This window comes from Microcebus murinus, chromosome 10 (assembly GCF_040939455.1).
Source record: "Microcebus murinus isolate Inina chromosome 10, M.murinus_Inina_mat1.0, whole genome shotgun sequence".
Classification (NCBI taxonomy): Eukaryota; Metazoa; Chordata; class Mammalia; order Primates; family Cheirogaleidae; genus Microcebus; species Microcebus murinus.
The window spans coordinates 94,287,619-94,303,137 of NC_134113.1; the positions used below are offsets into that span (position 1 = coordinate 94,287,619).

Consider the following 15,519-nt stretch of genomic DNA (forward strand, 5'->3'; position numbering starts at 1 on the left):
GGGAGAAGGAGGCAATATGGTGCCTGCTGTGCGGCTCTGGTCTGTGCACACAGAGATGCCTTGCGGGGTTTGTGAGCCTGGTGCCCTGTCAGTTACTGGCTTACCGCTTACTGGCGGCGGCCCTCTCTGGGTTGGTGTCTGCAGGTCTCTCCAACCACTGGGGAGCCCACCAGCAGTCCGAGATGCAGGGGAGGCGAAAGGTGAAACATCCACCTACCCTTCCCGCTGGTCTCCGGGCTGCTCCAGCGGTCCTAGCTTCCAGTTCTCCTCCACAACCTTTTCCCGTGGAGTCTCCCGTGGTCTCAGGTACTCCTCCCTCCGACCATTGTCTGATGTCGGCTCATCTTCTTGCTTCTTTCTTCTAATTTCTGCTAGAATCTGTCTTTTCTGCAGAGACACTCTGTCTGGCGGTGTTTCTCGTTGGCCATCTTGATTCCCTCTCCAGAAAAACCCAGAGTTCTTTAATTTCTAAATGATCTCTCTTCTGTTTGCTAATGGAGTTCTTCCTACTAAAACAACGATAATAATCTGAAAGAATTAAATGCCTCAAGGTGATTTAAAGTTGGGGAGAACACATAGAACCTTCTATGAGGTCTTTTGATTTCTCTTATTCTGTCTTCTACTAACATCTGTAGATTTATAAACTCTGATGAATGTTTTTAAAGAAAGACACAGGTTTTTTATAAAATTATTTAATAGGATGACTTATTCAATGTGAATATTCAGAATTGGCTTCACTGAAACCTGAAGCATTAGAAGCAATTTTTCAAATAGTATTTCAGCCAAAGAGAAAAGCACAATACTCCTGAAGTATTTGGTGGCTTCCAAGAATAGAAAGAATGCTGGAGTAACTAGAGCTTAATGAGCAAGGTTAGGTGATAATTAGTGATAATAATCTCTAGCTGGTGCTAGAAATTGGGGAGCTATGGCAAGAGTTTTAGACTTTGCCCTAAGAGCCAAGGATATTCTTTGAAGGATTTTATATGTATAATTACTATGGTAAAAATTGATTATTAAAATACCATGTGAACTAACTGAATGAAGAATAGCTTGATGGGAGTCAAGTTGAATGCAGAGAAATAAGTTAACCTTTTGAAGGAGTCCAGGTAAGAGATGATAGTGGTTTGATTGGGCTATAATAAGAAGATAGAGATAAGTGGATGGGTCGGAGTTATATCTACGAAGTAGAATTGATAGCACCAGAAGAACTGAAAATAAAAGTAAGGGAGAAGGAAGGGTAAGAATTCTTTCCAAATTTTTTATGTGCGCAACCAAGTGGCTAATAGTAGCATTTAAAAGAAAGATGCTAGAACATTTTTTAGTTATTTGGGAAATGTAGAGGTGGATATTCCACTGGAAATTCTAGATGAAAGTTCTCAATTAGAGATATGAATTTGGTAGATGTCAGCATGTCAGTAGTGCTTGAGGCCTTTTAGATTGACCAATTCTTGGAATATTTTAGAGGTATCAAGACAAATATTTTTGTGTTTTATAAATTTACTACAAAGGCAAATCCAAGAAAATTCATAAAATGTTTTTAATAATTGCAATATTGCCCACTGAAGTGAACATTTTATTTTATTTATAAATGCCATAATGTTTCCTAAAAATTCTATCATTTAACCCAAAATGACTTTTGTTACGTGGTTAAAAATGTATTTTTTTCCTCATAACAAAATGAGGAAGATAAAAATGTCAGAATTTACTCTTTCAAATATGAGATAATATCCTTTATTTTACATAGATCTTTCCTGTTTATGAAATTTTGTTAATCATTTACCTTCTGATTATGTTTCAGAATTTTGCCACATAACACATTTTATATGTAATTAAATTATTAAATTTCTGCTTTTGTAGATGAAATTCAGATTAAATAAATTATTATTTATATTTTACTTTGGTATTGATGCCTGTGGGCTCAATAATTTGATTGGAGAATTTAACTTTACAAACATCATTCATTCACTTCTTCCAGCTACCTAGGATCTATGAAAGGAACATTACCAGCAGAATAGCAAATATTAGTTTTATATATTCACTACATTTAAGTGAATGCAAATTTTCCAAAAAGTGTGAAATATCATATTAAACTCTTGCTGAAATTGTAGCTAGATGAAAAGAGGAATTGAAGGTGGTGAAGGTGGTACATAGGTATAGAAATAGAGCAGAAGAGGGGGAGGTCGAGTCTAGGTTTGGTATGGTATAGTTGAGTGAGAGAATGAGGTCATGAGGAAGGCCACTTCATAGAAGCTGGTAAGTCATAGAAGCTGGCTTATGGAGGGAAGATGCTGCATTGAGTGAAGAAAAGAAATAAAGAGATAAGTAATAAACAATAAAGACATGATTTTTCTTTGGCTTTTTTCTATTGTATACCAGACATAATGGGTGATTCTGTGAGGAATAAGAAAAAAGTTTATGCTACATATTTCATCCTTAAGTACTAAGGTATGTTACATATTTCAACTTAAGTACTACTGGGCAGACTACATGAATATATGCTGTTTAAAGAATATTAAAAGTGAATTTTGGCTGGGCGTGGTGGCTCATGCCTGTAATCCTAGCACTCTGGGAGGCCGAGGCAGGAGGATTGTTTGAGCTCAGGAGTTCAAGACCAGCCTGAGCAAGAGCTAAACTCCATCTCTACTAAAAAAATAGAAAGAAATTAGCTGGATAACTAAAAGTATATATATAAAATATTAGCCAGGCATGGTGGTGCATGCCTGTAGTCCCAGCTACTCGGGAGGCTGAGGCAGGAGGATCGCTTGAGCCCAGGAGTTTGAGATTGCTGTGAGCTAGGCTGACGCCATGGCACTCTAGCCCGGACAACAGAGTGAAAATCTCTCTCTCTCTTTCTCTCTCAAAAAAAAAAAGTAAATATAATATGTAACCTACACATTTGTACCCCCATAATATACTGAAATAAAAATAAATAAATATAAATAAATTTTAAAATGTATATTTCATCCTAAATAAATTCCATTGACTTCTTTTTTGTATTTTTCTAGCTGTACAATTAATTATGTTATGTAGTAAACAAAATATATCCTCTAATTTCACTGCTTATTTTAGTTTCTGAACAATAGGTAGAACCACAAAAGAGATATCTTGGCAATCAAAATATTCTAGGATTTTATAGTTTCATTTAAAGACTCTTGGCTTCAGTTACAGAAACTCAATTTTGTCAAAGCAACAAGAAATTATCTGAGGCAGCAAGACTTACTCATTGCTAAATTTATGATGGAATGACATATAAACAAATTATTATTTTGCATTTAGAAATGCAACTACTAAGTAGACCAGAATGTTTTTGATGGCTGGTCAAAATATACACTATTCATAGGAAGAGTGGTACATAAATTTATTATGTTAATTGTGTAATATGTTTAGTGGGAAAGAATAGCAAAGGAAGTAAGTTATAATTAATGATTGACCAGAGCCATTTAATGCAAACAATCTGAACCATCTACAACTTGGAAATACACCTGCCTGGGGGGAATAGACTGTCATGTTCACTGAGCAAGACATACTTGCCAAGTCTGACATTGTCATTTTTTTTGCTATCTGGCCATCTTTTTCTTTCTTTTTTAAAGCACTTTAATGATTTTATGTTTGACATGTAAATAGCTATAGATATTTAATATATGCAACTTAATGATTTTATGAAAAAGTATATACCCATGAAACCATCACCACCATCAAGTCCATAAACATATGCATCACCCTCCAAAGTTTCACCCTACTCCCTTTATTATTAATATTTTTAATGGTAATGACATTTAACATAAGATTTACCTTCTTAGCAACTTTTAAGTGTACAATACTTGTTACTTGTAGACAATGTGCTATATTATAGTAAATTTCCATAATTTATCTTGCGTAACTGAAATTTTGTACCCTTTGACTATCACCTTTCTAGTTTTGTCTTTTATTTTGCTGGACATGTTAAGGATGGTAATTTACAGTCTGTTTCAGGTAATTCATATTTCCCTTTGGTTTGTGTCTTTTGCTTCTCTTGATTTTTGATCCTCTTTTTTTCTCATGCCTTTATTATTTCTAAGAAAGTAATATAAATGGTTTAGGAAAAATTATGAAGATAGCTGGAGGTCTAGGATAATCTTATGTCTTTGGCAGAAGGCAGATAACCCTTAATCCAATCACGGAGAGATTGTTTAAATCTAAGCTTCAGCTCCCACAAAGACAAACCTGTTCTACTCCTTACTCCCAGGAATGTACCCTTTGGGATACCATCCTACCCAAAGTCTATGTTTACTGAGCTTCTCTTTCTTGATGGGTTCTGAACTCTGTGCACTATATTTAGGCAGATTTTAACATAAATAGATATACAAAAATAAAACTTTATGAGGGGATTTTTATGTACTTAAAAATATTCACAAATGATAGATACTTGAAAGAAAAACATGGATTCCTTTCTTATGCCTACTAAAAGACCAATTTTTAAACTAATATTCCTTATCTATTGGCTATCTTTTTAAAAATATATAACACTAGGATAATTTCTTCTTGGGAAAGTGATAATTCCAACCGTAGACATATAAACTTATTCTATGGCCTCAATAATACCACTTTTCACAGAAGTCATATACACATGCAAGTAGCAATGCGTAGTATGATTCTTCTTTCTTTATTTCTTTTTTTATCCCTTTGGATGACTGATTGAATGTTGGGCAAGGCATATAAATCAATAATAATGCACCATCACTAAAAGTCCTTCAATGAGTGATTGGTGCAATTAAACTTTTCTATATTCTTACTGTGGTGATGGTTACACAAATGTATACATATATTATAATTCATAGAACTATACACACACAAATGCATGCCTAAACCAATCAACTTTACTGTATGTGAATATTTAAATTAAAGCTTAATTTAAATATCAAATTCAAAAAATTATTAAAAAAGAAAAGATAATCTAATTCATTTGACTGAGAAATATGGGGACCAAATAAGCAATGAGAGAGACACAAAGAGAAAATGAGAATTCTTGGAAGATGATGCAAAGACTGGGAGAAGATCAGGACACTAAATTCTTCTTTCTGAATAATTAAAAATCGTTATAGTTAACATCAGGTCTCTGTATAACTGTTAATAATAAACTCCAGTAATTTAGATTAAACTGTTAATAATAAACTCTAATAATTTAAACATCAGTTCTATTTAAGAAGGTATTTTAATACCCAGGCAAATGGCTATAGTCAAAAGGAGCTAAGATCTTTAATTGAACAGTTATTCTACATCTACATTTACCATCAAATAGTTTTTCTATCATAGTGGATGAAGATAAACTTTGAATATATGGTATCTTTATAATTTTCTGTTTTTACATCTGTGTATTTCAAGGCTCTTTGTTAAGGTGGCATTATAGATATATAAACTCTCAAGAATGTAGTGATATATTATTTAAGAGTATGTATTAGAGAGAATGCATTCAGAACAGACAAAAAAAGAATGTAATATTTAAGCTAATGTCTAAAGATACTTTCTCTTTCTTTATTTCAAGTAATAGAAGTGGCCAGTGTAGATCTATTCAATTTTAGGATTCCCCTTGCATATAAATAACAAGAAGACAGAAAAGGAACATTGTTAATAGTAGGTGAAGAAATCATTTTTACACAATTAGTTACTATAACAGATTCATATCATACATGTATAAATATATGTCACTAAGACATACACATATATAATATATTATGTATTTGCATGTATGTATGTATGTGTATATGAGTGTGCATATATGCATGTGTGTGTATATGTATAGCTTTTCATATCTACAGGGAAGTAGTTCCAGGATCCTCCATGGATACCAAAATCCATAGATGCTCAAGTCCCCTAGTCGGCCCTCTTTATTTGCCGGCTTCACATCTATGGATTCAACCAAATGCAGATTTTTCAATTGCCTGTTGGTTGAATCAGTGGATATGGAGCCTGCAGATACAAAAGGCCAGTTGTTCTGTGTGGGGGTGGGGGTGGGGGTGTGTACATACACATAATATACATATGTAAAATGTAGTGGTCAAATTTTCTAGGTGATGTAAAGAAATAAGAAAATCTGCAAATTTGGATTAAATCAACAGAATATTTTAATAAAATAACAAGCTCACAATTTGCTGCTGGTCACACTTGCTTTCACCTTTAGAAGTTTTATTGTTCATTGGTATCCCAGAGTAGATTCAAATTCAGGATGAATTGTTAGAAGTTATATTGCAAGAAGTCAGAGTTAAATGTTTGTTCAAAGAAAGAAATATCACAATATTGAAGTGGGAGTAAATGATGAAGATGATGACGATGATGATGCTATCTTATCCCAGTGCCACCACTTAAACATAATTGTCTCCCATCCAAGTACTAACCAGGCCTGACCCTGAGTCACAATTGTAAGTTCTAATACCATGTTCTGGCTAGACTCAGAGTCAGGAAAGTTTCATGTTTTGACAACAAATTTGCATGCATTCCTGAACCCTGATTGATATACTCTTAAGTCACAATCAGAAAGGGTGTTTCTATTTGTTATTGTGCTTAATTCCTCAAATAACAGATATTCTGATGGACTGTCAACATCATACTATGATCCCTTCCTGGGAAAAGATTCTACTACATTAAACACGTACTTGTGCAAGAACTTTAAAAAGCAGAATTAGACATTCACTGAATCTCAGTTTATTATATATCTATGCTTATTTGGGGGGCAAGATCTGGAGTCTGAAGTTGCTTATCAAAACTTTATCAGGGCTTTTTGTTTATATCTCTGTTTCAGATGGGACTGACCTCGGACTACGGCTTGTGGGTGGAAGCAGGCGCTGTGTTGGGAGAGTAGAGTTGAAAGTACAAGGGAAGTGGGGGACCGTCTGCCGCAATGACTGGAACCATGCCGCTTCTGACGTAGTGTGCAAGCAGTTGGGGTGCGGACGCGCACTGCATTTCGCTGGCTTCCCTCATTTGGAATCAGGGTCTGGCACTGTGTGGCGTAATGTTTTCTCCTGCTCTGGTAACGAATCTTTTCTTTGGGACTGCAAACGCGGAGCGGTAAATGATTTTTGTAATCATCAGAAGGATGTGTCTGTGATCTGCTCAGGTAAGAGCCACATCCACGTGATTACATCAGATAAAATACCTCTTTTGGAAAAATAGGACCAATCTTTGAAGTTACAACCAAATGACATTTGAAATTTTTCTTTAGGAGTATGTTTGCATGTCTTCCAGGATATTACATTGTAAACCTCCGTTTTTGGAAATGAGAATTATACCTTCTGACACTATTTTACGTAATTCTGATTCCACAACAAACTATCCAATCTAGTCAAAATTGCTATTGGTCTACACAAGTGTATGGTTTCTATTAATATTTAGTATAATTTTAAACTGATTATTTGGTATATGCATAAACAGAACTACATTTTATATAATGTTATAATTGAGTTCACTTCAGAACTTCTTTTCACTAAAATAAACTATTTTTAAACAGTACTTACCTAAAAATTTGCTAATTACTTTATGCCTTACACTAGTATAATTTTTGGCTGTAGCCATTTGTTTTCCAGTTTTAGACTCTCAACTACAAGCAAATTACCCCTCTGCTTTTTATTTATAGTTTTGTGTGGTCAGGGATTAAAATATTGCTTCATATGTATCTTACATTAGTATTATATGTTCAAAGATGTGTAAAAAATACTGCTAACCCTTTTAATGAAATTAAACCCACACCTTCTAAGATCCTTATGAAAGAATAATCTCTAGAGGTAGACTCCTTTTTCCTCTGAGAGTCACTTTTGTCTTGATGGAAGAGGCTTCTTTAGTAAATTATTCCTGACCCTACTCTACTAGCCTTCCACAAGATGCCTTCATCATCTTCTTTTCTGTAGAGTTCGAGATCAGGTCATGGTTTTTAAGGAGAGTTTTACTTAAATCTAGAGTTTGTAAAAGGAAACTATGCACATAAAACAACACGTGTAGACAGTGAGGTTTATTAGTTACAGTAGCTCTCACTTAGCCACAGGCTTGAGTCTGTCCTCATAGGATATTTGGAAAAGAAAATATGTTCAGAACATCTTTTAATCCTTTTCTTTCTTTCCACACCCGTTTGCTTGCAAGTTTTATATGGGTACCAACCACTTCCACCCTGAAAATGAGAATTTCCCATGGTATATTTAATCAACCCATCATTTTCTAAGATTTTTCTCTACATAAATGGAAAGAAAAGAGAGGGAGAGAAAATGTTGGGGGAGAGAATATGGAGACCCGAGAAAATGAGAGAGGGTGAGAGAAGAGGGAGAAGGAGAAGGGAAGAGGGACAGAACTTTAACCACTTGTATTTAACATAAATTTTCTTGCAATAGGCCAGGCATGGTGGCCCATGCCCATAATCCTAGCACTTTGGGAGGCCAAGGCAGGAGGACCACTTGAGGCCAGGAGTTCATGACCAGCCTAAGCAACATAGTGAGACCCCATCTCTACATAAAAATTTTAAAAAATTAGCCAAGTGTGGTGGCTTGCACTGTAGTCCCAGCTATTTGGGAGGCTGAGGCAAGAGGATCGCTTCAGTCCAGGAGTTTGAGGCTGCAGTGAGCTATGGTCGCACCACTGTACTCTAACGTGGGCAGTAAAGTGAGATCCTGTCTCAATAAAAATTTTTTCCTATGATAAAGTGAATTCATAACAGTGTACTTCTGGCTTGATATAATATCCCTGACTGTAAGAAAAGTTGTTATTCAACCTCTGGAATTTCTAGAATTGCATGCCTCTGGTAGAGTAAGGAAGGGCCATGAAGGTACAGATGCCAAAGACAGGTTGGAAACAGTCCAAACAATGAAAACAGATGTGTATGTCCGACCATGGGAAAATGGGTACTTGGGTACATTGATCTTCTCCTCAGCCCTATAGTCACAGGGATTTTTAGCCAAAAAATATAGTTTACAGTTTAGAATCTGTCACTTGATAATTGTGTGACCCTGTATAAAGCAATCTCTAAGCTGCAGAATTCTCATACTGTGGATAGCACTAAATAAAATAGTGTAGAGAAAGTACCTAAAATGTGCCGGCTGATCAGGAAGTTCCCAATAAATATAGGTATGATTATTATTATCATGTCTCACATATTATTTATAGGAAAATAAACTTATAAATCTTCCGATACTAACATATTCAATGTGAATCAAATTTCTCATTAAGTACCAAAATACATTTTTGTAATGATGTATGAAAAGTTAGATAATGGGAGGAGACAAAACATACAAATTCTATCTTCTTTCCTCGATTATTTCAAGAAAGAATTCACATTTTTATTCCGTGTACCTATTTAATCTTGCATGTATGAAAAAGCAGAAGTATCATGATACATATGCCAATGAAGCAAAAAGACCCAGTTCATTTACAATTTACCAGGAACAAATTTCATTACCTACAACAAATATACAAGGGCTCTCTGGAAAGTATATTACATGGCTGGATACTTTTCAGACAGCCCTTGTATTTTATAAATGAAAACTAGTTTCTTCATAGAAAACATAGCATGAGAAAGAACGTGTTTCTATTTAAATCCAAGAAAGATTTTTTCTTAACTCTGCATTCTTTTGTCATTTTTCCCTCTGAAGTTACTGAAATGCAAGTATTTCCCAATATTCTCTTTATTTTATTTTACTGAGTTAAAAATGATTAATCTAGTATTTTGAAAATGTAATTTATGATATATAGGATTCTAAGGCTTTTCATGGTGACATATAGTTTCATAAAATTTAACCGAGATTAAAGCAAGGTTTGTAGGTTTATAATTTCAATTTTTATGTTAAGGAGAAGATTGTTTTCATAAAGACTGATATGCAGTTCAATATTCAAGTCTTCTTGTTGAAATTCCAAAACAAAATGCATTTTAATTCTTTACTTTTCCCAGTATGTGTAAGATACATCTAATCTTCACATGGGGAATTGGAGGAGAGGGAAGCCGATGACCTTTTCCCAAACCCAGCCCAGACTTTCTTTATGACTTCGTTCTAGATGGAGCAGATTTGGGGCTGCGACTGGCAGATGGAAGCAGCAATTGTTCAGGAAGAGTGGAGGTGAGAGTGCATGGACAGTGGTGGACAATATGTGACAAAAACTGGAATAATAAGCAAGCCTCTGTGGTTTGTAAACAGCTAGGATGCCCACTTAGTGTCTCCAGCAATCACTATGCTAAACCTAGTAAGGAATCTAAAGAAATGTGGATAAACAGCATATCTTGCACTGGAAATGAGTCAGCTCTCTGGGACTGCATATATGATGGAAAAAGAAAGGCAATATGTCTCCAAAGATCAGATGCTGGAGTACTCTGTTCTGGTAAGGTTTAAAAATCACAGGAGTGTACAAATTTGAATTTTCAGGAAAAATTTGTTAGGAGAGTAAAACAGTTAATAACTTGAAGAGGGAAGCTTTTCTTGAATCTTAAAAAAAAAAAAAAAATCCCAAACATACCCCTGAGTTGCATAAAGACCTTTTGTCTTATAGCTTTCTTCTGTGTTATACAACTTGCTTTTTATTGATGAGAAACCACTGCTTACTCTTCATAACTCAGATTTGGAAGAAATAAAATGTAAAAATGTAATTTGGGTCTGTGAGTGAACCATCCACATATACCACTTTAACATAATAAGAAAAAATAATATCATCCTGCTGCCTTTGGTTTCCCTTGGCTCATTGTAAAAAGAGAGTTTTCATGGCCTAGCCATCAATCTCTCCCAAAAGCAGATGGAGCTAGTACCAATGCATCACTCTAATATGTATTTCTAAAACAACTAAGAGGCTCCTCTTCATATAAAACTCATGAGTTTTACTAATTTACAGTTTTCTTAACAGTTTATCTGCTGCTTTTTAAATTTTTATTCAATAATTTATATTGTTTATTTCATTTATTGGATTGATTATAAATTAATGTTCATTATAGAGAATTAAAAATCTATATAAATCCAAATAGCTAATATAGGTATGTTTTTATACATAGACATGATGCATAATTCTGTAATAACCTAGAATGTCATTAGCAGAATTGAGAACAAAGAAAAACTATATGTATAATATTTGTCACAGATTTTAATTTTAAGTATAAATGTTTCCATGGCCTTTTAAACGGGAAAAAAAGTCCAGGCAGTAAATAAAGTAAAAGATAAAGAAATACGTAAATAAAATCAAGTAATCATTCTTCTTTGTAGCACTTCATGAATTAAAAAAGAGAATATCAAGAGTTCTAAATGGGCTGGGGTGGTAGTGTCAGGGGAGGATGTGAACCTAGATGACAAATTCTAGCCATGCTATTTATTAATACATGAGGGTATATATGGATAGTGTTATTACCTACTGATCTCTCAGTACTTGCCATAGAAGCCTGACAGATGATAGATATAGTATAAACAAAGAATTGTGTTCCTGCAAGTGAAACATATACACACATGCACACAAACACTTTATATGTGGAGGGATGGATGAATGGACAGATACATAAATACAGAGATAGGTAGATAGATAATGCAACTCATTATTATATATCTTTTCTTGCTGTAACATTTGCATTTTCCTATGTCTTTAATTTCTTTAAAAAAATTTAAAACTTCATATCATTCCATCCTATGAGTACAGAAAATTATTTAGCCCAAGCTCCATTATTAGTGTATAGGCTGTTAATATGATGTTAGTATGATATATGATATATCATATGATATATATTATACTATATAATATATAGTATACTATGATCTCATAAGATATATAATATTATATATATTATACTACACTATAATATATATTATACAATACTGACATACTTGAATATAAAGTGTATATAAATTCCAGAATTTGAGAAGTGAAATTTGTTTTATCAACCTCTATCTATTTATTCTGTTCACCTTTAATGTTATCAATTTGGTAGGCAAAGTTAACTATCAATTCTTTTGCACACATTAAGTTTACTTTACCTTTATCTTTCTTATAGACTGATATAAAATATCATACAAATTTCTTTTTGTTTTTGAAAACAATTTTTTCAAATTATAAACCTAGTGAAAATACAAAAAAATTCAAAAGATTTTAAAAATCCACTTGCAATGCCACCATTAATTTAATTTTTTAATTTTTTTGTTTATATTGCTGGATCATGTGTATGTGTAAGCATACCTTTTTTGCTGAACAAGATACTATAGACATATTCTAGATGGTCATTATTAATCTATCATAATGTTAAAGGCTACTTAGTAAAATGCATAAAGGTACTATTATATAATTTCTTTAACTATTCACCTTAACTAATGTAAAGGTTTTCAAGTTTTCACTATTAAAAACATTATTTTATTAAATATACTGAGAAATACATTTTTCACACTTTATTTATTTTGCTAAATACTTAAAAATGAAATTGTCATATAAAAAAGTACACATCTTTTTAAAGTTTGGTTATATATTACTAAGTTATTCTCTCTGAATTGAGTTTTTCCCCTTCTACAAAATTTAATTTCTCTACCATCCCACTACATTCCATTAACACTAAATATTTTCATGTTTTAAATCACTGTTAATCTTAATTAACATTTATTATTTACCGTGTGCCAGTCAGTGTTCTATTTACTTTACATATATGGTTTCATGGAATCCTCATGAAGTCCCAGGCTGTAGGTTACTGCTCTGATCTCTATTTCACACTGAGGAAATAGAAATACTGAGAGAAAGTAACCCATTCAAAGTCATTCAGCTAAAAGAGCAGGAGTGAAGCTGGAATTCAAATATAGGCTGTCTAGCTCCAGAGTCGATACTCAAAAATCTCACTTCTTTGACAAGAAATAAGGATTTTTACACCAAATCTATATTAGTAACTTATATTTGTTTGGTGAGTTACCATGTTCTGTGACCATTTTTCTATTGTGTGATATATCTTTTTCTTCATAAATGTAAGAACTCTTTATATTTTACAGCTGCCCTTTGCAAATTACATAACCCTCCTCTTCTATTTCTAGAGCCATCATATTTTAATTATTGTAGCTTTCTGTAAGCTAATATGTACTGATGCATATATCTCCTAATTAACCTTATTTTTCATAAAATTTATTTGCTATTCTTTCATTTTTATTCTTCTAAATGTGAATTAAAATTAAAATTGTTTTTAAGGTAATATTAAACATATGAATTGGCTGAGTGCACACCTGTAGTCCCAGCTACCATGTTTCCCTGAAAATAAGATCTACCCATAAAATAAGCCCTAGCAGAATTTCTAAGCATTTGCTCAATATAAGCCCTACCCCGAAAATATGACCTAGTAATGGGCATGGCTACGCAGTGTATCTGCACTACCCATGCATTTTGTCACAGAGCGGTAAAGAAGACGAGCAGCCCTTCTCATCTGCCCCATCATGATAGCTACTATCCCAGAGGTGACGGGAAAGGTGCGGGCAGCCCCACCAACAAGATCAGCTCCCCCTGTCAGGTCCTGACCATCCTGTGCGTGCTGCAAGCTGAGGCTTTGAGGGGAAAATAACACGTGCCCTGAAAATAAGCTCTAGGGTGTGTTCTTAAGGAAAAATAAATATAAGACCCTGCCTTATTTCTGGGGAAACATGGTACTTGGGAGGATGAGACAGAAGGAACACTTGAGCCCAGGAGTTCAAGGCTGTAGTGTGCTATAACCACACCTGTGAATAGCCACCCACTCTAGCCTGGCAACACAGAAAAACCCAGTCTTTTTAAAAAATATATGAATTGGTCTGACTTGGGGAGAAATTTTCATTACAATATTTAGTTATCCTATACTAGAAGAGGAATATACTACATTTATGTATTTATTTGTCTCAGGAACTTAAATTTTTTATTTGCTTTGTTTCTAAGAATTTTTATTTAGTATATATGGAAATTATATATATTATATAGACATATATACATGTATTCATACACATATACATTTAACCTAGATTAAAAACATTGTTTTCCATTATGTTTCTCTTGGAAGTAATTGGTGACATACTAAAAACTTTGTGTGCCAAGGATATCTATGGCAGCATAATTTATGAAAATGAAAAATTATCAACTTAAATAACCAAGAATTGTGTCTTGATTAAATAACTTACAGAACCTCTGTATGATGGTATACTATGAAACCATTAAATATTATGTTTTAAATATACACACACACACACACACACACACACACACTAGGTTGAATAGAATGGGAGATTATTTTGTATACTAGAAGCAATTGTCTTACTGGATACCCAGAGAAGGAACTGGAAAGCTTTTAGAATTTTTAACGGGGTCCAGTATAAAATATTATACCTTTCCTATATTATAGCAATGGCTGGATAGAAAAATATTTCTCAAGTGCTTTGAACATTGCAGAAATCAAGATCAAAAAGAGGAATTTATTTTATAAAAGGGTATTTTCATGTGCTTGTGCCTCCTTTTATCTTATAAAGCATGGGCAAACAAACTAAAATGAAGACTATGAGAGGTGAGCTTTGTTGCCAGTGCTGGACTCCACTGCAGAACCCTGCTAGAGTTATCTCCTGAATATATTTATGCCTCCATGAACCCCTCCTCATGATCCCATGTTGCCTGTCTTGTCCAAATTAGTCATTCTGAGAGGCTTTATAGCTTCGCTTCAGGAAATTTGCTTCTGTTTTTCATGCTGTAGGTACACCTTTTTTCCATAATTGAATAAGAAATTATCAAAAGAAACAATACCAAACTTTTCATCAAAAATATGGCCAGTATATCATCCATTAGGCAAAGCCTTAGAGTGGTAACTTTAGACGGTGAGGAAAATATCACCTTTGGTCTTCTCAAAGGACCCTCTCAATTTGATCTCAAATGTATGGTTTTGTCTTGCTTACAGATGAGTCAGATCTGGACCTCAGGCTCACGGGGGCAGAAAGTCACTGTTATGGGAGATTGGAGGTGAAATACCACGGACAGTGGGGGACCGTGTGTCATGACCTGTGGAGCACAAAGAATGCAGCTATTGTGTGTAAACAATTGGGATGTGGAAATCCTGTCCCCGTGCTTGGCGTGACCCCGCTTACAGGAGCATCAGGACCTATTTGGCTGGATGATGTTTCTTGCATTGGAAATGAGTCAAACATCTGGGACTGCAAACACCGTGGATGGGGAAAGCATAACTGTTTACACAGGGAGGATGTGACTGTGAGCTGCTCAGGTAAGACTTCTTGTTTATTCTTTCCTGAAAAGAGAAATAGTATTCCTCATAGAGTCTACAAACTGCCTCAAGTCTGGAAATTTATTGAGGAGTCACGACTCTCTGTTTTTAGGTTAAGCTTCTGTTGACTTCTCCTACAACTCTTCCACATATAGAGATCAAGTAAGAATTGAGTAGAGAGCACACCTGTTTCACTTCCAGGGATATCACAGTCAACTAGCAAACACCACAGCTCTGCGTTGTCAGACTATTCTGATTTCTGTCCATTTGACTGCTGTCCATTGGTTACAGTGACCATGCTCACTTTTTTTTTTTTTTTTTTTTTTTTTTTTATTAATCCA

At 34.2% G+C, this 15,519-nt stretch overlaps 1 protein-coding gene across 1 annotated transcript in view; it reads left to right on the top strand.

The window, feature by feature from the left end:
• CD163L1 (CD163 molecule like 1) overlaps nt 1–15,519 on the top strand; it is a 170,016-nt gene that overhangs the window by 32,026 nt on the left and 122,471 nt on the right. Inside the window, exons 5-7 of the mRNA XM_076007858.1 lie at nt 6,776–7,093; nt 10,009–10,329; nt 14,858–15,178. Of these exons, the coding sequence (XP_075863973.1) occupies nt 6,776–7,093; nt 10,009–10,329; nt 14,858–15,178 (960 nt within the window). The remainder of the gene's footprint in view (nt 1–6,775; nt 7,094–10,008; nt 10,330–14,857; nt 15,179–15,519) is intronic.